The following is a 15,960-nucleotide window of genomic DNA, read 5'->3' on the forward strand; positions in this document are numbered from 1 at the left end:
TTAGTTTTTTTTTATATACATACATTTCTTACCTTCTTTGTCCATATATCATTAGTTTATGTATGATACCATTTTTTTTATATATATAATCATTCTTTCTAGCATTTTTTTTTATCAATAAAAAGAAACAGACATATATTTTCATGATGATCCTTCTTCATATCAATGTATTGGTTGAATTCACTACTGCATGCGATTGGTTTGGATGGGATCATTGGACCCCTCTTTTTTTTTTTTTTTTTTTTAATAATTATTATTATTATTATTATTATTATGATTTAAACATTGACTGATAAGGTTCACAGCATCATCCCGAGGTTACAATTTTTCACTTTGAATTGAGACAGCGTTTCTATTTTCTTGGGTCTTGATGCATAATTGTAGATATACTCAGTTACGATTCAAACCTAGTAAGAATTAAAGGAAAATCCAGAACATGGATGAATGAAGAGTTTAATGATGGAATATAACTGGAATGGATCACGTTACTGCTATGATGGTTAAGAATAGAATGAACACTAATAACAACAACAGTGATGGTAATAGAAAAAAAAATATTTTAAATGAATAGGACTTTATTGAATAAAAATAAAGCATACTTTTTTTGTTCATAAGAATTAGAGAAGAAGAATAGATAATTTGCGTAACTGAATAATATGGGTTGCAGGTGATAAAAAGGGTGATTTGCATTGTATTGGTTTTACCAAAAAGAGAATATACAGAAATGAATAGAAAGAGAAATATGATAAGTCCTTTTTTTTTTTTTTTTTTTGATACTTACAACCGAAATTTAAACATCACTGGTTTTTGATACCCGGATTAAACATATAGCTCAGGCATAGAAAGAATGGAATGATGCTAGATACCATAATCGTCCTCAACGTTTTTATTCATTGGGATTATTCATTGAATCACTCTTGATAGCCAAGCTTCCAAAACGGTCAAATCGTTGATTTAGCTATGATTATAATAAAGAATAAGAAAGTATTTTTTATTGATATCATCCATTTCCGTAAAAATAAACGCTACATGGAAAAAAAAACCAGTAATTCTATGATGATCACGATGATTCTGTTACAATATAATTTGACTTTTATTGAAGGAACCATGTAGACACCAAAATACAAAAAAAAAAAAAAAAAAAAAAAAAAAAAAGACTGAGTGGGGGGAGGTATAAAGTTATAGTATAGAGTAAATGAAATATAAAAAAAAATGAATAAAGATAAAATACAAGGGGAACAACTATCGATTGATTCTAGCATGTTGAGGCATTTCCAAATTGATTTTTGGCATAGGATGAATGACTTCTCCAGGTACCACCATTTTTCCAAGAGTACTTTTGATTTCCTTGATTTCCACACCACATTCTTCTTCAAGTGCCTGCTGATGTTCCAAAGGTATTTTTGTATTTCTCTTGCTTTTTCTAGACCAAAATGAAGAACTTGATGATGGTTTTTTCGTTATAGGACTTATTGCTGATGTTGTTTCAAGTAAAGACGATGATGATTGACTTTTGATGATGGGTGTTGTATCGTTGGTAATAGGAGAAGGAGATGAGGAAGTTGTAGCTGTTGTCATCATTGTTGCAGTAGTGGCTGATGCTGACGTTGATGCGGTATCTGATCTTGACCGAGTAAACCCAAAGAATCCACTACCACGACTACGACTGCTACTGCTTGTCTTCATCATTGTTGCTGGTGTTGGAGTTGTTGATGGGGTGGCAATTGATGCTTTTCCTGAAGACATAGAGCTGTAAGTACCAGATTTACTAGAGGCAGCAGCAGTGGCATTGGCAATAATATCCGCAATAATATCCATATCAGAAACACCCTCTACCAATGGAGCCGTTGATGATCGAGTTGTTTCTTTCTTTTCTTCCACATGTTGTTGGAAAGTTGTATCAGATGTTGTTGAATAATTTATATCTTTCATAACGCATGATGAAGATGATGTCGAAGAGGAAGACCTAGATCTCTGTGCCGGACTACTAGAGTAAGGTGATATGGTATTGTTTGCTGATAATGATTTTTCCATAGCTATTGGTGATGATGACTTGCCAGGTAATTGAATTGATGCTGTACCAGATGATAAGGATGATGTACGAGAAGAGCCAATATCTGCATTTTCCTATTATTTTTTTTTTCATCAAATACAAATTAGTTTGTCATTTCCTTTTTTTTTTTTTTTTTTTTTGTTATGTTTTCCTTACTTGAGATCCTGATTTTTTCATAACAAAACTCATCATACTTCCACCATTACTTGATGAATCCTTTTCCTTCTTTTCCACAATATCTTCCTTGGTGACAATGAAGCCAGCACGTTTGAGTAGCTTGGGCATTGCCATACGATAAGATAAGTGACCTTTGATGAGATCAGTACAATCCATATTCTGCACACGATCCCCTTCAATCATTTCCAAAGCATGTAAACCAGCCACATTGTTTCCCACAAGAGTTGAGCCTGCATTTGTTGCACGGAATAAGAAGCCAAGAAGCCAATCGTTTGTAGCATAACCATTAATTACGCGTCCTGCCACAATAGAGGTCACATCACGCCATTGTGCCTTGGAAGCTGATACTGGAGTACCAAAGAGAGCCACATTTTCCACCAATCCATATGCATTCACACGAGCTAGTTCTTCCAAACAATAAAAAATGACTCGAGCACCAAGAGAATATCCCACTAGCGTCACAGGCCTTGCACCCAAGTTACGATTCATTAATGTGTCTGCCAAGATAAGTCCTGCTGATTTTGCTCGATCTAAACCATTCGCCCAAGGATTGTCTACCAAATAACCTAGTTTTGTCAATGCCAATGGCCAAGCTAAACCTGATAATAGTGCACCCATAATCGTGTGTCCTAAAGCCTGTTGAACACTAAAAGTCACTGCCTCTGTTGCAAAGATCTTGAAAGCACTACCAAGTTCTTCTAACATTTCTGGTTCCCAATACAATGTATAATGATCACCCATTACCGAATCCAAGATGCTGAAAGGTAATGTAGCAGCTTCTTCTTTATTGTCACTTTTTGGTAACCACCTATATAAAAAGAAAACCATTAGAAATAAATAATAAAAAAAAAAAAAAAGATAGGATGTTACCCAGTGACGGAAATAATACAACTAGCTTGATGTTTCGCTTGGATAGGCAAGAATTCAAAAGTACCAATGGATTTCATACGTTTGTTCATACTAACAGCACCAAGACGTCCGCCAGCCACAGTAGCAGCACTTGTAATCAAACCAATACCGGTAGCGCCACCCAGAAAAGTTGAAGTACCTGTAACACCTACTGTAGTCAATAAAGCACCCAATCCACCTGCAATGACAGGAGCCATCAATCCAGCACTAAGGCCAAGAATCAATCCACCGCCAATAGTAGCTAATCCAATCATAACATATCGACGTTTCTTGCGTTGTTTATTTCTAGAAGTTCGTTCCTTGGTATTGGAGAGTTGTGTAGGATCTACGATGGTTGAGGAAGAGGTAGACATAGAAGTCAACGAAGTACTTGCTGTCATGGATGATTGTGTTTCCCAGGCACCTTCTACTTGTAATAAATGTTCGGTGATTCGTCGTTCAAAAGAAAGTACTTGATGCCAATCCAATGCTAAATAATTTGCCATACGATGAATAAATACCCGGCTTCGTGCATCATAATTTTCCAGACTGAGACAAATCAAGAATAAATCACACATTACTGTCCATCGTAAATCGATCACAAAGTGTTCAGGTGCTTCATATTTTTCCATCCCAGTTGCTGTTATTGATGATAAATCATCTTCGTCATTAGTACTAATGGTAGATGCTGAAGAAATAGATCGATCGGATAAAGTGTCATCGATAATGGAATGAGTTCTAGAGGGAGGAAGTGGAGGCAAAGCTGAAAGGTCCAAAGAAGAAGAATCATCGTCCTTATACGAAATAGAGGATACAGTGGCGTCATCACGATTATCACTATCCAGATCCAAAGAAATGTTGTCAATGCTGTCTTGAGGAGTAAATGATTCAGTTTTGCTGATAGATGGCGCAAATGCAGGTGATGCTTGATCCTGTTCTTTTACCGGTACTGGTGGAGGTATAGAAGGAGGAGGTGGTGGTGGTGAAGAAGAGTGTTGACCTTGAAGATCTTTAACATTCACAGTGGCAGTTTCACCTTGAGCTGTAAACTGATAAACAAAGTCGGTCGGTAAGATGTCATGTTTGGAAAGTGATTCTATCATCTTGATTTCTATAATATGTATATATATATATAAAAAAAAAAGGTAAGATAAGGTGCTGCATAAAAGTCATAGATAAAAAAAAAAAAAAAAAAAGTTTACCTTCAGGAGAAATATCCATATGCATATAAATGGTTCGCATCAATTTTCGTTGCCAGTTGTCAGCACTCATTCTTGCATAAGTAAATTCCTTTCCTTTGAGATCATGGACAACTTCCAAACTAGTAACAGCACAAAGTCCAACATAAGCCATTTTTTGAGCATCAGTGAAAACATCTTTTGTTTCTTGAATAGGAGCAGCATCAACAGAGGTAGTGGCACCATTAGCAGTATCAGAAGAAGAATCCAATCCGGTAGTAGGAGTAGTAGAAGTAGCAAGATCGGCAGTTTGGTAATGAGAAGGTGATGGAGTAGCATCAAGATCATAGATAACAGATGTTTCAGTCATATGAGAAGGAGCTTGAGCTACATTATCAATCCAAGCACTAATAACAATTTCCTTTGCGGTTGTTCGTGTAGTCATATCATGTTTTCGTATAAGTGAATAAGTCAATGGAATGTTGTTGTTGTTGTTGTTATTTTCCTTTGGATTGTTTTTCTTTTTCATATGTTTCCGTTTCTTCAAATGTTTTTTCCTTTGTTGTTTATATGAAGGTAAGTCGATCATAGTGTCTTGAAAATCATGTTGAATATCTTTTTCTGATAAAGGATGAGTTGGTGTTGTGGAAGGGTCAGTAAGTTGCGATGTTGCATCTTCGTGAACTTGAAGAGATGTCACACTAAAAGGTGAAGAAGGTAAAGGAGGTAGTTCTAATGTATCAACTGTAGTCAGATCATTAATATGTAATTGAGGAGGTAGTTGGTTTGATATAATCTTTTGATGACTAGTAGTAGTAGTAGTAGGAGATGAAGATGGCATCAGATTGTCACACACACACAAACAACAGTATGCAAAAAAAAAAAGTATAAAGTTCAAATAAATACAAAAAGGAGAAAGGAAAGTCGAATAAGAATAGAAAAGAAAAAGAAAAAAAAAGAGGAGAGGAGTAAATGGAGATAATAGATAAGGAAAGTGAAGGGGTTAGGTTCTTTGATAAGTAGGGGAAAAAGAGTGGGAAAGGGAAAAAGAACGAAGGGAAATTTTGGAAACACAAGAGTATTTTTTTTTTTTTTTTTGTATATCATTTCGGTGGTTCAAAATGCACGATCTACTTTGCAAAAAGATTTGCTCTTTTTGGACTTTACCGAAAAAGGCCCAGACTGTGTAACATAATATTGATAAAAAAAAAAAAGAAATAATGAATAAAATAGGTTTCTGTAAAACTCCCTCTTTTTTTTTTTTTTTTATTATAAGTTAATGATTAGAACTATTGACAAAAATACATATCAAAATAAAAAACTATGGATACAAATTAAAGAACCTTCGTTGACCAGGGTATTTTGTACGGGCATGATGATGAGATAAATCATCCGATGACTGTGACATTTGTTGAATAGAATCATTCTGTTGAATATTTTGTTGTTGTTGTTGAATAGATGCATGAGATATTATGGGAGATAATGTTGTTCTTTGTTCTTGTCTGGCTAATGATCGAGAATATCTCAATCCACAAGCATTACATAAAGTACGATGTCCACTAGGTCCTCGTCTCCATTCTGGACTTTGACTGGTTTGACAGCTTTCACAACGTTTTTTTTCATTGGGTCGAATACGCCATGATCTTGATGATGATGATGATGGTGATGATGATGATGGTGAATTTCGTTTAGAAGGTACATGATCATTATCTGTGTCTATTGTTGTTAATGATTTCATACTATTCATTGTTGTTGTTGTTGTTGTTGTTGTTGTATTAGTGGTAGTTATTATTGGTGAAGATGAGCTTGTAATAGGTGATGATGATGTTGTAATTGATGATAAAGAAGGACTATAAAAAAAATAAATAAATGAACCCATTATTATTATTTTATTTTTTATTTTATTGATTTGGTTTTTATTTTACCTTGAAATAATAGGTTGTGGTAATGGATGATGATGATGATCGGGTGAAGAAGAACGAGGTGAAGAAATTCGAAAAACAGCAAAAATCAGTTGACCATATTGAATCAATATTTTCTCAAAACGTAAAATACCATGACGATCCAAAAGAATATTAGAAGTCGAACGGGTATGATATGTACATGAAGTACTACTAACTTTGTTACGAGAAGTTGGATATAGCTGATGTTGTTGAATTGCATTATAAAAATCATCTTGAATGGCATCTACAATATTGTCATAAGATGCAGGAAGTTGTTCTTTTGTAGGCCAAGTCATGATCGTATTCTGTGTAACATTATTATATAATTGGAATGCACGGAGCGTGCCGATCGATAGTTCTTGGTGATTTGACATATGACCAATTATACGATTGTCATTGTAACGTTGAAACAAAGATGGTAAACAATGCATTCCCTAATTAAGATATATCCATCCATTGTTAAGATGATATAATTATAAAATATAAAAAAAAAATTCAATCATTAAAATGGAATCATCATCATTTATATAATATAAAAAAGAGAATTGACTTACATTGATCTCCGTCTCCTTTTCATCATCACACAGAGTATGAGGGCAAGCAGGATAACCTATAAATAAAGTAAAAAAAGAAGTACTTTAAGCCCCGCGATCAAGATTTCTCCTTCACCCCCCCCCCATTTTCGTTTGGTTAGAGAATTCAGTAATATATTTGATCGATTACCTTGATCACAATGGAAAAAGGCCAAAATAATATTTTCAGCAGCTGTATACATAATCACATCAACCACTATCCAGTCAAGATCAGTTCCACGATCTTGATGATGATATCTGGCAATGCAGTCCAGTTTTCTTAATCGACACCTAACATATATAATGTAAACAAATACTAGGTAAACAATTGATCTCAAACACTTTACTTTCTTTTTTTTTTTTTTTTTTTTTTTTTTTTTTACCTTGTGACGGCCCCGGCCAATGTGTCCAAATCAGTGAATTTGTTGAAATCATTCTTGGCTAATGATCGTTCATCCGGATGAATAAAATTAATAAAAGGTTTTCCAAGTAAAAGATCCTTGATCGAATGTTGATCGACTCGAGTATTCATGATGGATGTCGGTAGGTATAAAATTTCATAATCTGGTAAAGAAAGTAAAGCCCAAAAACAAGAAGACATCTAAAAAAGTATATGAAAGACATTGAATTAAAAAATGAATGATATAAACTTTTATTTATGTCTTTGCATTTATTTACACTCATCACATTCGTTCTATGATTGATCATCAAAGAGTCAAAGAAGATAGAATCCAATCGAGAAAAGTAAAAAAAAAAAAAAGAGAGAGAGAATGGAAATAAAAAAGAGAAAGAAAGAAAGGAAAATAAGATAACGAAGAGAAAACTTCTTTTTTTTTAAATTGGGGAGGCAAAATTTGAAAGAGGTAAAATGAGGAGGGGGGAGAATGAAGAGAGGAAAAAAAAGAGAGGGGGAGTTTGGGCTGTGCGCAAATATCATTTATGAACAGAAAAAAAAGAAAAAAAAAGCCATCGCCACTAATAAAAAGGGTCCGATTCCGAAGCAGCCAAGCGAAAAAAAAAAAAAAAAAACCTTAAACTGAGTCTATTTTTTGTGTCTCCACGATAAGTCTTTCTACTTCCTCTTCTTTTTATTTCCAGTTTTCTGTGCCTAAAAGACATAAAAAGAGTTCATCTATATCCATTTTTGGGAGATGAACATTGAAAAGGATAATATGTAAAAAAAAAAAAAAGAGATGAATCCACTTTACCTATCATCAATAGAGTTCTAATAGGGTTTCCATGGCAATATTGAGTTTCTTAATATGGGTTGTTGTTTTATTTGTTAGCACAAAAGCATCGATCATGCCCCCCACTTTTTTTTTTTTTCTCCCACTCTCTTTTCTATATTTGACATATGCATATCAAACAAAACTTGAGATGATCGAGACGGCGATTCAAAAAGAAGCATTAGGGAAAACAAATGATGCCTGTGGTCATCATTTAGCTGTAGGAGTTTTTTTTTTTTTTTTTCAACAAGGCACCACATGACATTCTCACATCTCTCCTGTTTAATGCTAATTTGATCTTTTTTTATCTCCTTTTTTATACAATCTAAGAAATATGTATACATAAAAACCCTGCCAAAGCTTAAAATGATGGATGATTTGTTTTTGGTTGGGGATCATAAGACATACATAGCTTTGTTTAACATAATGATTTTCATCAACGTCAAATAGACTATTTTTTTTTATTTAATAAAACAATTTTGGGATTAATGATGTTGTCTCCCCCCTTTTTTTTTTGTTCCTTTGGAATGGATGAAACATGAATAGAATTGTTTTGATCGAAAGAAAGAAAAAAAAAAGTATCGGTGGTTAAACGTGACCCACGCACTGATCTCATTTTTTTTTATTCCTTGGCCAATAATATCAAACATAATCAATGGTAAAAGGTATCACAAAATGGGTGATTGATTTACCACCGGAGTAGACAGAATATTCTTCAATGTCACCCAATCAACTATTTCATGGTTACTAAGGCTTATTTCTTGCTCCTCTTTCGTCATTAGCTTCTTTGTCGTAAGTTTATCAATAATCTTAAATAAGCATGATGAGCTTTTAATACCTTTGTGTAAATGGTTTAAATTCCCTTCAAACTCATTCTCTTTCTTTTTTTTTTTTTGATCCTTTCATATTTCTCCAAGACAACAAAAAGATCATGATCGATAATAAACTACTTTCCCTTTTTCATAATGTGAGACAACAAAATTAAAAACGAAACAACGTTTGTGTCAGAAAGATCTTGCTCTTTTTTTTTTTTTTTTTTCTCCAAATTCTTCAGGCTGGATGATTACTGGAAAAGGTAAAATAGATCCTTGATTTTTTTTGGGGGGAGAAGGATGGACTTTTTTCCTTTTTATTTTCTCCGGTGTCATCTTACTTACAAGACTTCGCTTTCTGCGCCATATTATCAGCGCGATGATACGCTTTTGGATTAAACATCCGCCTTTGGCAATAGAAAGATGATTATTAGAAAAAGAAAACTTCTATAATAGTGTATCAATGACTAATAACTTTATACCAAAAAAAAAAAAAAATTAAGGGGGATATTGAGAGACTCTTTTTATAAGACTCTTTTTATATTACTATTTTTTTTTTATTATTATTTAAAACAAAATTGGTGTGATACGGATGAATGAATCATCACAATGATTGATGATATCACTATTGTCATTAGATTCCTTAATGATGATACGTTTTGAAGCATTTTGGCACTGATCACAGAATTGGTTTTTTTTTTTTTTTGAAAATAAAACGCATGAACCACTTATACCCCTAATCTGAGTTCATTTGTTAGTGAGCGTAGCCACGGTTACACGTAATCAATCAAAAAAAAAATAATAATAATATTTGTTTATAGCTAGACACGGACCCTAGGTCCCCTTCTATCTTACAAGCTAATAAGCTTTTGTAAGGTTGGATCGGGAACGATGATCGTCCTTCTTTATTAGTAGGAGTAATAAGGAGCTCTTCTTTTTTTAAACTTTTGGAAAATAACAAACAAATAATAAGAATATATTTTTTGGCAACCTTGAAACGCTAGGGGAGCGAAATGAACAGTGTACATGATCGTGAGATAACTGAGACTTTTTTGTAATCACATACTATTCTCCATCATCACATACTGATCAACCATCATACCATCATACCATCATTAGCATCATCCCTAATTCAGGTTTTGCTCACCTGGTTTTAATAATAAACTGAATCTCAAACAAGCTCGTGCAAATAATGTCCCTTAAATTCATCCATCAATGCAAAACAGGTTTTTGAACTCAGTAGGAATCCAACTTGGTTTGTAGGTGGCTTGTTCGCCTCAATCAACATGTCTATAAGAAGTACAGTTTGATTTCCGTTTTTGTTGCTCTGACTTAGACTACTCTTTGTGCCATCATTTTCATTTTTATTTCAAATATAATATAAGATTGGAATATCATCTATTAAGAGATATCATCATCATCTTTAGATAACAAAAAAAAAAAATAGTCTTTCAAAATATGATCATTACTTTCATGCTTTTTTGTAAATAGTTTTTGTGGTGACTTGATCTGAGCCTGAAAAATGTTTTTTTTCTTTTTTCCTTTTGATTTTTTTTTTATGTATTCAGTTTTTTTTTTTTTTTTTTTTTTTTTTTACCTTTACACTTTTTTTTTTGTTAACTTTGTACCAACATGCCGTCGACGTTCCATACCTTAGAACGAGAACGCATGTTCCGTGATCCTTCTTCAACAGAATTCGGAGTCCCTATTTTACAAGAAGCAGTTCGACCTCATGTGGATGCCTTCAATAGTTTGACACAATACCAAAACGATCAAGAAGGTTTATTGGATTATGCTTTACAAGATATTGGTGTACAAACACTTTTTGACTATACCAGCAACCTTCATCAAGCATACAATGGTGATGATCTTGGCAACAAGATGACATTCTGGGTTGAACAACCAAAGATCCTGACTCCTATGGTCAGTGAACGAGATGTCACAACACTTAACCGCAAGACTTTCCCTTCCGAATGTCGTGAACGCTTGACTACCTACCGTGGACGATTTCAAGTCAAGTTTTGTTGGAGAATCAACGATGGTCCTATGCAATCTGAAGTTCGTGAACTAGGTCAAGTACCCATCATGGTCCGATCCAATCGATGCAACCTACGCAACATGTACCCAAAACAATTGATCGCTCATCATGAAGAACCTGAAGAAATGGGTGGTTACTTTATTGTCAACGGTATTGAAAAATTGATTCGTTTGTTGATTATGCCTCGTCGAAACCATGTTACCGCCATTATTCGAAACTCTTTCCAAAAACGTGGTCCTACTTACTCTGTCTATGGTTGTGCTATTCGATGTGCTCGTCCTGATCAAACCACTCACACTAATACTGTTCATTATCTCAACGATGGTAATGTTATGTTGCGCTTCGCCTGGAGAAAACAAGAATATATGGTACCTGTCATCCTTATTATGAAATGTTTAATCGATGCTTCCGACAAGGAAATTTTCGATGCTTTGTGTCAAGGTGATGTCAAGAATACATTTTTAACTGATCGTGTGGAATTGTTGTTACGTAGTTTCAAGGTTTACTCTCTCTATACTCGTGATGATTGTTTGGCTTATCTTGGTGACAAGTTCCGTGTTATCATGGGTCTGTCTGAAGACATGTCGGATATTGATGTTGGCAAGGAATTGCTCAGAAAAATTATCTTGGTTCATTTGAATGACAATCGTGATAAATTCAACCTATTGACGTAAGTATATAAACAAGAAGAAAAAAAAAGAAGTGAAAATCGGTATTTATTATTATTATTATTATTATTATTATTATTATAAATGAATAGTTATATGATTCAAAAGCTATACGCTTTGGTATCCGGTGCCTGTTGTGCTGATAATCCTGATGCTCCTCAACATCAAGAAGTTTTATTGGGTGGACATCTTTATAATATGATCATCAAGGAAAAGGTGTACGATTGGCTTCAAGCTTTACGTCAACAAGTCAAGACTGATCTTCGTTTAGCTCCTCATAAAGTCGACCTTCACAACAGTAAGTGCAACAACAACAACAAAAAAAAAAGATGGATCTTATGATTTATCTTTCTCTTTCTATGATTTCTGATCATTATTATTTTTTTTTTAAAAAAAAAAAATAGGAAACTATATTTTGAATACTCTTCGTAAGGTACCTGATGATATTGGTTCCAAACTCTCCTACTTTTTGGCTACTGGTAATCTTGTTAGTAAAACAGGTCTAGATTTACAACAGGTAATTAAATACAAGAAAAGAGAAAAAAAAAAAAGAAAGGGAAATAGAATAAAATGATTCCATTTGGGACTTGCTTGAAAAAAAGCTCATATTAATGCTCTTTTTTTTTTTCTTATAGTTCTCTGGTTATACGATTGTTGCGGAAAAACTCAACTTTTATCGATACATTTCTCATTTCCGATGTATCCATCGTGGTGCTTTCTTTGCTGAACTCAAGACAACTGCGGTACGTAAATTGCTTCCTGAAGCTTGGGGTTTCTTATGTCCTGTTCATACACCTGATGGTTCTCCATGTGGTCTTTTGAATCATTTGGCACACAAGTGCAAGGTTGTTAACGAACCATTGGATGTTACTCGTATTCCTTCCTTACTTTCAGCACTTGGTGTTTCACAAACTGTTCTTCATTCCATTGCTCGTCCTGATGATGTTGCTGTTCTGTTAGATGGTCGTGTCGTTGGTTGGTGTACACCCAAAACTGCTGAAAAAGTGGCTACTAGTCTCAAAGTATGGCGTGTTAATTGGGAGAAGGATATTCCTTTTGATCTTGAAATTGCCAATGTACCTGTATCTTATGGTGGTGAATATCCTGGTCTTTATCTCTTCTCTCAACCTGCTCGTATGATGCGCCCTGTCAAGTATCTTGGAAATGGTAAAGCTGATATGGTTGGTACTTTTGAACAAGTTTATATGGATATTGCCTGTATGGATGATGAAGTTGTACCTGGCGTGACCACTCATCAAGAATTCGCCCCTACCAACGTTCTCAGTATTATTGCCAATATGACTCCCTTCTCTGACTTTAATCAATCTCCTCGTAATATGTATCAATGTCAGGTAAAGTGTTATAAATATTAAAAAAAAAAAAGTCGAAAAAGGAAATACTTAATTTTTTTTTTTTTAGATGGGTAAGCAAACTATGGGTACACCTTCTACTGTTTACAATCATCGTACAGATAATAAATTGTATCGAATTCAAACTGGTCAAACACCTGTAGTACGCCCTGAACTTCACAACGAATACGGTTTGGATGGATTTCCTCAAGGTGCTAATGCTATTGTAGCTGTTATTTCATATACTGGTTATGATATGGAAGATGCAATGATTCTCAATAAATCAGCGCATGAACGTGGTTTTGGTTATGGTTCTATTTACAAATCTGAAATTGTCGATCTTGCACAATACCGTGGACGTGGTGATCCTGTAACATGTCGATTTGGTTTAGATAGTCGTGGAAGAAAAGCATACAAGGAATTTTTGGGATTGGATGGTCTTCCTCATATTGGTGCACATCTCAAAGCAGATGATCCTTTATATTCTTATGTGGATGAAGCTACTGGCAAGGCTACAGTTAAGAAATACAAAGGTCCTGAAGATGCATATGTGGATGAAGTACGGTTAGTGGGTGATGATGCTGGTAATGAATTACAAAAGGTACATATCAAATTACGTATCACACGGTCTCCAGTCATTGGTGATAAGTTCTCTTCTCGTCACGGACAAAAAGGTGTGTGTTCTCAAAAATGGCCAGCAGTGGATATGCCTTTCTCTGAATCTGGAATGCAACCCGATGTTATCATCAATCCTCATGCTTTCCCATCTCGTATGACTATTGGTATGTTTGTGGAAAGTTTGGCTGGTAAAGCGGGAGCTCTACATGGTATTGCTCAAGATAGTACACCTTTCAAGTTTAATGAAAAATTCACAGCGGCAGATTACTTTGGTGAACAATTATTAGCGGCTGGTTACAACTATCACGGTAATGAAGCCATGTATTCTGGTATCACTGGTGAAGAAATGAAAATGGATATTTATATTGGTGTGGTCTATTATCAACGTCTGCGTCACATGGTGAATGATAAATTCCAAGTACGAACAACAGGCCCTGTACATAACTTGACAATGCAACCTGTCAAAGGACGTAAACGTGCTGGTGGTATTCGATTTGGTGAAATGGAACGTGATTCTTTATTAGCACACGGAACAAGTTTCTTATTACAAGACCGATTGATGAATTGCTCCGATTATTCTCGAGCTCATGTATGTCGTCTATGTGGTTCTCTGGTATCACCTATTTGTACCAAGATTGTATCTTCTTTGAATAATCAACGTACTTTTGAATGTCGTACTTGTCAAACTTCAAAGGGTATTGATGTTGTGGCTATTCCTTATGTATTCCGTTATCTTACTACTGAATTGATGAGTATGGGTATTCGTTTAACTTTGGGTGTCAAACCATAATCCTTCATAGATTTATTATTATTATTAGTTATTTTTTGTTATCATTTTTTTTTATTCATCTTATATACATACATATATCTATTCTTTACATCCTTCTTTCTTCTTCCACTTTCGTTAGATATATTATATATACTCCATCATATGTTCGTTCTTTATACATTTTACTCGTTTCTTTTAGCATTTTTTTTTTTTTTTTTTTTTTGATCATTTTCACAATTAAAAAAAAAAATTTTTTACTGTATCAATTGAACATCAAGCATAAAACCTTACGGACTTTATATCACGGGTAAATTGTTTCTCAGGAAAAAGAAAAAAGGAAGAGCTTTTTTTTTTTTTTTGTTCTGTTAAGATTTTTTTTTTTTTTTTGTTCTTAACGGATGATGTTGAGATGTAAGATGGATGGATGATATAAATAAAATATTTATATCAATGATTATATATTTGTAGTGAGCACCAGTTCTAAGTTGTTAGAACAATTATTAATAAATGATGATTTTATAAATGTCGTCCAAATAAGGCAACAGGTTGAAATATATGATTATTCTTGATGATGATCAGAAATTTATCTTGCAAAAAGACTTGATGATTAAAAAATAATCAGGATGATTAAAAATTAAGATGATGAAACCTTAGATGATGTTCCAAGAAAGTGGCCAATTGATTATACAATTTTTTTATTGAATTTGTTATAATAAAACTTTGACAAAAAAAAAATATCTTGAATATAGGAAGGGTTATTTATTTAAAAAAATAAAATAAAAAAAAATTGTTAATAAATAAAAAAAAAAAAAAAAAAAGGAGGGGAGAAACAACAAGAGGACACGACAAAACCAGACTTCAGGACAAAACGGACGTCAAAACGAAACGGACGACAGAATCGATCTACTCACAGGTCAAAACGGAAGGGAAGGTTTTTTCAATCATTGTTAATCTCCGAAGAGATCCTGGATAGGGTTTGCAGCGGTGATTACAGTTTCTTTTCATTTCTTTTCAATATAAATACAACATGGGGAAAACATTTATGGTATTTTATGCCATCATGATATGGTTCCGTTGGATGTTGGCTAGTTTACCAGGTTACGTTCATCCTGATGAATACTTCCAGTCTCCAGAAATTACCGCGCATACTGTACTCAATGTAGACACTTGGACACCTTGGGAATTCCAATCAGACCATGCAGCACGTTCTATTATGGTACCGTAAGTAAATATATATCTGATATCAAGGAACTACATTCATGATTTTATATATTTTGTTTAGATTATTAACCACTGGTTTACCCTTCTGGCTAATGAAGTTTGTCAGTCATTTACAAAATGTTGTACAAGAAGGTAAGGATATAATCTGTATAAGAAAGGGAAAATAATAGAAATAAATCAAATGTATATTCTATAGTACCAAACACATTGACCCTTTTTTTGGTCGAACGAACAGCTTGTTTTGGAATGACTCTAATAACTGGTAAAAAAAAACAAAAAAAAAAAAATCAATAGAAACCTAACTCTTTTTTTTTTTTAATAGACTATGTGGTATATCGATTATGTAAAAAGCTAGAGAAAGATGAAATACTTCCATTATTGTTTGTAGCAACGAGTCAAGTAACATTGGTGTACAATACGCGACCTTTTTCTAATGGAGTGGAAGCTT

At 33.9% G+C, this 15,960-nt stretch overlaps 3 protein-coding genes across 3 annotated transcripts; 1 reads left to right on the plus strand and 2 right to left on the minus strand.

Moving 5' to 3' along the window:
• Positions 1–1,125: 1,125 nt before the first annotated feature.
• BX664DRAFT_13492 (uncharacterized protein) lies at positions 1,126–5,353 on the minus strand. Its single transcript, XM_051539824.1, has 4 exons — positions 4,321–5,353; positions 3,101–4,229; positions 2,210–3,038; positions 1,126–2,127 (listed from the first exon to the last, which is right to left on the minus strand). Exons 1-4 carry the CDS (start codon positions 5,135–5,137, stop codon positions 1,243–1,245), a joined length of 3,660 nt encoding a protein of 1,219 aa, XP_051404700.1. The 5' UTR covers positions 5,138–5,353; the 3' UTR covers positions 1,126–1,242.
• A 211-nt stretch (positions 5,354–5,564) lies between these two features.
• BX664DRAFT_354599 (uncharacterized protein) lies at positions 5,565–7,572 on the minus strand. Its single transcript, XM_051547752.1, has 6 exons — positions 7,490–7,572; positions 7,195–7,412; positions 6,963–7,102; positions 6,794–6,849; positions 6,222–6,673; positions 5,565–6,146 (listed from the first exon to the last, which is right to left on the minus strand). The coding sequence occupies exons 1-6, from the start codon at positions 7,517–7,519 to the stop codon at positions 5,618–5,620; spliced, it is 1,425 nt and encodes a 474-aa protein (XP_051404701.1). The 5' UTR covers positions 7,520–7,572; the 3' UTR covers positions 5,565–5,617.
• A 2,882-nt stretch (positions 7,573–10,454) lies between these two features.
• On the plus strand, positions 10,455–14,490 carry BX664DRAFT_289066 (uncharacterized protein). Its single transcript, XM_051541817.1, has 5 exons — positions 10,455–11,557; positions 11,648–11,853; positions 11,960–12,072; positions 12,191–12,907; positions 12,975–14,490. The coding sequence occupies exons 1-5, from the start codon at positions 10,482–10,484 to the stop codon at positions 14,310–14,312; spliced, it is 3,450 nt and encodes a 1,149-aa protein (XP_051404702.1). The 5' UTR covers positions 10,455–10,481; the 3' UTR covers positions 14,313–14,490.
• The last annotated feature ends 1,470 nt before the right edge of the window (positions 14,491–15,960 follow it).

The sequence above is a fragment of the Halteromyces radiatus genome, assembly GCF_025201355.1.
Source record: "Halteromyces radiatus strain CBS 162.75 chromosome Unknown BX664scaffold_1, whole genome shotgun sequence".
Classification (NCBI taxonomy): Eukaryota; Fungi; Mucoromycota; class Mucoromycetes; order Mucorales; family Cunninghamellaceae; genus Halteromyces; species Halteromyces radiatus.